This window comes from Choristoneura fumiferana, unplaced genomic scaffold (assembly GCF_025370935.1).
Source record: "Choristoneura fumiferana unplaced genomic scaffold, NRCan_CFum_1 Sck3bRy_159;HRSCAF=348_pilon, whole genome shotgun sequence".
Taxonomy (NCBI): Eukaryota; Metazoa; Arthropoda; class Insecta; order Lepidoptera; family Tortricidae; genus Choristoneura; species Choristoneura fumiferana.
In genome coordinates this window covers 4901-11866 of record NW_027412841.1, presented here as the reverse complement: position 1 = coordinate 11866, position 6966 = coordinate 4901, and the positions used below count along the sequence as shown (strand labels likewise).

Sequence of the window (6966 nt, the reverse complement as noted above, 5' to 3'; positions counted from 1 at the left end):
GAATTACCTTAAAGGGATCGCGGTCCCCCCACTCCTCCGCTCCCTTCCCCGCTCTCGCCCTACTCGTCTTTATTTTATTAAAAAACTTAACTAATCCTAATTACAAATCAACAAATCTTAATACTAATACTTAAACCTAGTTAACGATAATATTTTGGGACTTTTTCCTTAATTCTGTAGCGCGGCCGCGAGTCGGTCCGCGCTACTGTCCCGCTCGCACCTAGGGGTTATACGTATAACCGTCCCGCTCACACGAGCGAGGTTATAAATATAACTACTGCGCCGGGTCCGGCGCCGCTCATTTGGCGCACGGACGCGACGCAGGCGGTTGCGAGCTTATCCTACTAAATGAAACTAGGCGGTAAGTATTTCTTTATTGCACATAACTATATACATATCACTTAACTAACTTATTCTATATACATGAAATTAGACGCCGTTCTGTACATTTCTCCCGCCGTCGCCGTGCGATCCCACTGGCAGAACGACGATCTTCCTCGCCGGCCTGCGTAGCACGTGTCCTCGGCTTGTAGTCACGTCGACGACTCGTACCACGCCGTCCTTGCCGGGGTAGATTCGTGTGATTCGTCCTCGGGGCCATGTGTTTCGGGGCATATTCGAGTCGCATATGATTACGACATCGCCGACTGCCGGGCTCGCTCCGCTGCTATGGGGCTCCCGCCGGTGTTGTAGTAGCGGTAGGTACTCTCGTACCCAGCGCCTCCAGAAGGTGTCGGCGAGTTGCTGGGCGCGCCGCCATTGTTGGCGCGCGTCGCCGTCGCTCTCTTCGAAGGTACCGGGGGCTGGCGAGTGGCAGTCGGGTCCGAGGAGGATCATGTTCGGGGTCAGCGCTGTCGGGTCATTGGGGTCGACCGACACGTGCGTTAGCGGGCGAGAGTTGACGGTCGCTTCGGCTTCCAGCAGCAGGGTGTGTAGGATCTCGTCGCTCGGGTATTTTTCATGGAGCGTGGCCTTCAGGGCCTCCTTCACCCCGCGGACCATTCTCTCCCAAGCTCCCGCCATGAAGGGGGCGGCAGCCGGGAGGAAGCGCCAGTTGATGCGGCGGGCCTCTGCTTCGTTCTTGACGGCTTCGCTAAGTTCTCGGGCGGCGCCTCGAAAGGCGGTAGCGTTGTCGCTCCATAGCTCCGTCGGGCACCCGCGCCGCGCAATGAAGCGGCGCAGGGCGTTGATGGCCGAGTCGGTGCTCAGGGAGACGACCACCTCCAAATGTACTGCCCTCGAAGTCAAGCAGGTGAACAGGGCGACGTGTCTCTTCTCGCGATGGCGTGCGACGGTCACTTCTAGCGGGCCGAAGTAGTCCAGGCCCGTGAATGAGAACGGGCGGGCTCCATAGGCGAGGCGCGCAGCGGGTAAGTCGCCGGTAGCGGGGGCGGCCGGTCTCGCTTTGCGCAGTAGGCAGCGGGCGCAGCGGGCGATGACCTCTTTTACCGCCGGGCGAATCTTCGCTATGTATACACGCTGGCGTAGCTCGTTGACTACTATCTCGGTCCCGCCGTGGTGCAATTTTTCATGTATATGCGCGATGTACAGCTTCGTATAATAATGTGTTCTATGTAACACCGCGGGATTCACCATCTCCTTTTGTATCGCGTCGGCCGCTGCGATTCTGCCGCGTAATCGCATCACTCCATCCGCGTCTATAAACACGCTGATTTTTGCGAGTCTGTCGTCCCTTTCTGGCGCGCGGCCGTCCGTAATGCGCTGTCTCTCTTGCGCGTAGGCATCTTTCTGCGACGCGCTCGTCAACAGCTGTTCGGCTTTGTTTATGTAGCGAGCCGGTAGCACGATGTATTTTTCGTGTTTTTCGGGCGCGATGCGGTTGCGTGGCACGTGAGCGGTCGGCGTGCGCCTGTCCCATTCTTCATCTTGAGACTGGTTAGCGCGCGTTCTCTTTCTGCGTGCTGCGGCGACGACTTGTGGTGCGGGCGACGATCTCTTGTGGCGGCAAAGGTCGATGAACTGCAGGACACGTGCAGTTGTTCTTAATAATCGCGTCCACTTCGAGAAGCGTTCGATTTCGGGCAAGTGGGCGTGGCGCGCGCGTTGGTCTTGAAGCGCGTTACATTTTTCTTTTTCTTCGCCGGTAGCTGGAATTTCGACCTTATTTTCTTCGGGCCAAGAATCTTCTCTCTCGTACAAGAATAGCGGGCCGCGGAACCACCGATGTCTCGGACCGAATTCTTCCGGGGTGGCTCGCGTCGCGTCGTCGGCGACGTTGTCCGCCGATGGTAGCCAGCGCCATTCATTTTTCTTGGTGAGGTCTTCTATCTCAGCGAGGCGATGCGCGACGAACGTCTTAAATGTGCGGGGCTCGGAGCGTATCCACGCTAGCGCCGTACGAGAGTCGCTCCAGTATGTGCGTCGGGCGACCTCGTAGTCGTGTTCGTCGGCGACCGTGTTGGCTAGTCGCGCGCCTAGCAGAGCGGCTTGCAGTTCGAGACGGGGCACGGAGATGGGTTTGTTCGGCGTGACGCGGCTCTTCCCTGCGGCGAGTGAGATGGTCACGCTGTCATCGGCATGAATTATGCGCCAATAGACAGCGGCCGCGTAAGCTTCTTGGCTCGCGTCCACAAATGTGTGAAGCTCGTAGCGCGCGCCCGGCGTTGCCCCGTAGCACCTAGGTATATGTAGGTCACCTAGGCGGTGCAGTTGTTGCAGCCACTCGCTCCATCGGTCGTGCAGCTCGGGGGGCAACTCTTCATCCCATGCAGTGTCGTATCGCCACGTGTCTTGCATGATGCGCTTTGCCGGTGTCGTGATGGGCGAGATGAGCCCTAGCGGGTCGAATATCGACATAATAAGGCTAAGGGCCTCCCTCTTCGTTGGCGGACGTAGATTTTTCATTATTTCGACGGGTGCCCTTCTATTGTTGAGCCGGAAGCTGATACTATCTCTCTTCGTGTCCCACAGCAGGCCGAGTGTTTTTTCTATCTCGCTCCCGCCGATAGGGACCGTAGCTCCGTCTCGCTCGCTCCCGCCGATAAGGGACGTCGCGCCCTCTCGCTCGCTCCCGCCGGTAAGGGACATCGCGCCTTCTCGCTCGCACTCGTTGTATGCCCATCCGCGTAATTCGAAGCCAGCCTTCTTGTGTATGAAATCGACGTCTTTTATTACGCGTCGTGCCTCTTCTGTCGTAGCGAAGCTTTGCAGGTAATCGTCCATGTAGTGATTTCTCTCGATTGCCCTGGCGGCGTCCGGGTACTCTTCGGCGTGTTCCCGCGCGTTTCTATTTTTTATGTACAGCGCGGTACACGGTGACGACGTAGCGCCGAAGATCACGGACGACATTCTATATTCTTGCGCTTCGCCTTCGCGCCGATCGCCGCGCCATAAGAAGCGTAGGGCGTCTCTGTCTTCTTCGCGTATCTTGATCTGCATAAACATTTCCTTTATATCGGCGGAGACCGCCACGGCGTGCTGTCGGAACCGCATAATGACGCCGGGCAGGCTTTGCAGTAGGTCCGGGCCCGACAGGAGCATATCGTTGAGGCTGCGGCCGTGAGATTTGGCCGCCGCGTCGTGCACGAGTCGTATCTTCGGCTTGTCGGGATTGCAGACCGCGAAGTGTGGCAGGTACCATGTGCGGGCGCTAGGGGGCGCGGCCGCGGGCTCGGCGTACTTAGACGTGAGTAAGTTGAGGACGCGCTCGTCGTATTGTTTCTTCAGCTGTTCGTCGCGATCGAGTTTGCGCTCGAGCGTGTGTAGTCGCTTGAGTGCGTCGGCTCGATTGTTGGGTATCTTGCCCTCTCGCTCTCTCCATAGCAGCCCCGTTTCGAAACGTCCGTCGGGTAGGCGGCGACTCGTTTTTTCTAATATTTCGAGGGCTTGTAGCTCTGGATCGCTCTTCTGTTTTCTCGGCTCGATGGATAGCGACTCTAATGCGAAATAGTCGCGCATCATTTTTTCCATGTGATTAGCCGGTTCGGTCAGAGTGAGATGGGCACAGCAGTACGCCACGGGCTCCGCTTGTGAGGTGCGGCACCCGTGTAATACCCAGCCTAGTAGCGTGCGCGACGCGACGAGTTGATCGCGCCGTCCTCTTCTAATTTCTTGCGAGATGATTAGCTCCCAATTGTCTTGGCCGATCAATATTTTCGGCGTGGCGCGGCTGCATGTGACTTCATTCTTGATGTCTTCTAAATGTCGGCAGTCGCGTAGTTCTCGTTCACTTATCGACTGCGTCGCGAAGTCGAGGCTTGCCACGGTGCGCGCGTTATTTATTTGCAGCTCGTCGTCGCTGTATTTGCCTCGGATCGCCACGCCCACCCTCTTGCTTTTCTTGTGCGCTACCTCCGTCCCGCTCACTCCTTGGACCCACATTTGTTCGGTGGGACCGTCGAGACCGAGCACGTCGGCAACCGCTGCGTCGATGATGGTGACCGTGCTGCCGTCGTCTAATAGCGCGTATGTTTCGATGGTGGCTTGCGGCCCTCGCAGGACGACCGGCGCGATCTTGAGATAGGCGCGGCCCGTTTTGGTGGTTGCCGCGCCGACTTGTTCGACTGTCGCGTTCGTTGCTGGTTCGATCGGAGGCTGCGGCGGCCGCTTTGGAGCGTCGGGGGAGGCCGGCGATGGTTTCTCGTGATGCAGCAGACGATGGTGCCGCATGGGGCAGCCGCCGCGGCCGCACGGCTTAGCGCGGCACTCGTAGCGGCGGTGCTTGCTAATGAGACAGCGATAGCAAATGGTGTGTTTCTTCGCTATCTCCCATCGCTCGTTCGTGTCCGCCTTGATAAAATTCGGACACGTAGGTAGTTGGTGGCCTTCCTGCTTGCATTGAGGACACGGTGACTTTGCTTCTTTGCGCGATTTCGTGGCGGTTTCAGTGGTGGCGGTGTAGGCGCGTTCGACTTTTTTCTTTATTATTTTGTTTTCTTGCTTCTCAGTAGACAGCTCGGGCGGCGCGTAGGGCGCGCATTTATCCGCTTCGCGGTTGAGAAATTCGGCGATCTTCTTTATTTCGGGTACGTCTTCGTTTATTGTTGCATAGTCGTACCATTTGCTTCGCAGGATCGGCGTTAGTTTGTCGACGATCGTGCGCAATACTTCCGGGGTGTGAAGGTATTGCGGGCGTTTGAGCATCTCGATTGTTGCTACTGTGTTAGCAACGCGGCTCGCGAAGATGCACAGGTCACGTGGGTTGTCTGTGAGTCTCGGGAGCGCTTTCATCTTTTCTATTTCGCCGATGAGGAGTGCGTCTGGTCTGCCGAATCTTCTTTGTAATGCGCTTACGACGTCGTCTGGCCGAGGCTGGCTGATGAGGAGCGCGCTTACCGCTTCCAAGGCGACCCCTTTGAGGGCCTTTCTAATGCGAGCGACGTTTTCGTTGGCCGTAAAGCTGGCCGCAGACTCGGTGTAGGCTGCTTGAAATTGGAGCCACTCGTTGCTGAGTCCGCTGAACGGCGGCAGGTCGGGAATATATTTGTTCGTTGATGATGACTTGCCGGCGTGGATTGCTTCTGTTAATGCTGCGGTCAGCATGGTGAGGTCCATTGCTGACTTGTGGGACTGCTCTTCATAATGGTCCCGCCGCTCGCGCTCTTTGTGTGTGTGCGTGGGCGGCCTTCTTTCTTCTCGTAATGTTCGTTCTTGATTGGGCGATCTTCTTATCCAATCAGCGATACGTTGTGAAGCCAGGTCGTCTTCTTCTTCTTCTGTGTCGGACAGCTCTGACTCCGCCGCCATCTTTTCTAGGCGGATTTTTTCTAGTTCAGCCTCGGCGCGCACGCGCTTCAGCTCCAGCTCGGCTAGCCGCTCCTTGGCCTCCAACCCCGCGAGGAGTCTCTTGCCGGAGGCCTTGGAGTGACGTGACCGAGCGGGCTTCTGCGGCGGTGCTTTTGTGACAGCTGGTGGTGGCATCTGCTGCGACGGTTGGCGAATGACGACCGTATCTGTACTGGCCGCGGGCGTGGCCTTAATACCCGAAGTGTCTACTTGATCCCTCGCACTTGTCGCGACGGATCCCGATGCTGATGCTGATACTTCGGTGGTGCCCGTGCCAGTCGTGGTCCCAGTTTCGCCGGAACTCGACGTGGTTGTTGTCAGGTTCGTACTAGTAGTCGCAGTGGTTTCACCGGCGCTGGACGACTCTTCTTTTGATTCTTTGCCGCTGTTGCTTCTTGTTAAAACCATCTTGAATTTCTTCTTGTTTCAGTGATCCGGTGCTGAATGGACCATTAAATGTGGCATACGGAAACTCCGTAACTCTGGCCGGTCGTACGCCACAAAATGATTATTGCTTGATTGTTGATGTTTATAGAGAGTGGACTGTATATAGGTGAAGAATGAAAGATGATTTTTGAGATCTGGCACACTGATGCAGCTTGAGAGTGAGAGAGAGAGAGAGAGGTCGGGAGCGCTTCTTATTAGTTGTTTATCCATTCGCTGTCGCTCGGAGACTGAACGTTGTGGTCGGGACCGCGCTCGCTTTTATACCCGCGAGAATTACCTTAAAGGGATCGCGGTCCCCCCACTCCTCCGCTCCCTTCCCCGCTCTCGCCCTACTCGTCTTTATTTTATTAAAAAACTTACTAATCCTATTACAAATTTAACAAATCTTAATGCTAATACTTAAACCTAGTTAACGATAATATTTTGGGACTTTTTCCTTAATTCTGTAGCGCGGCCGCGAGTCGGTCCGCGCTACTGTCCCGCTCGCACCTAGGGGTTATACGTATAACCGTCCCGCTCACACGAGCGAGGTTATAAATATAACCACTGCGCCGGGTCCGGCGCCGCTCATTTGGCGCACGGACGCGACGCAGGCGGTTGCGAGCTTATCCTACTAAATGAAACTAGGCGGTAAGTATTTCTTTATTGCACATAACTATATACATATCACTTAACTAACTTATTCTATTACATGAAATTAGACGCCGTTCTGTACAACTATGCTGACAAAATGGTACAATTTAAAAAAATTCCAAAAAAAAAAATTTTTAATAG

At 55.6% G+C, this 6966-nt stretch overlaps 1 protein-coding gene across 1 annotated transcript; it reads right to left on the bottom strand.

Moving 5' to 3' along the window:
- Positions 1 to 429: 429 nt before the first annotated feature.
- Positions 430 to 6153, bottom strand: LOC141445034 (uncharacterized). Its single transcript, XM_074110809.1, has one exon. The coding sequence runs from the start codon at positions 6151 to 6153 to the stop codon at positions 430 to 432; it is 5724 nt and encodes a 1907-aa protein (XP_073966910.1).
- Positions 6154 to 6966: the final 813 nt, after the last annotated feature.

Bases quoted from the DNA above. Each gene is read 5' to 3' on its own strand.
- LOC141445034 (XM_074110809.1), bottom strand. From the start codon at position 6,153: ATGGTTTTAACAAGAAGCAACAGCGGCAAAGAATCAAAAGAAGAGTCG.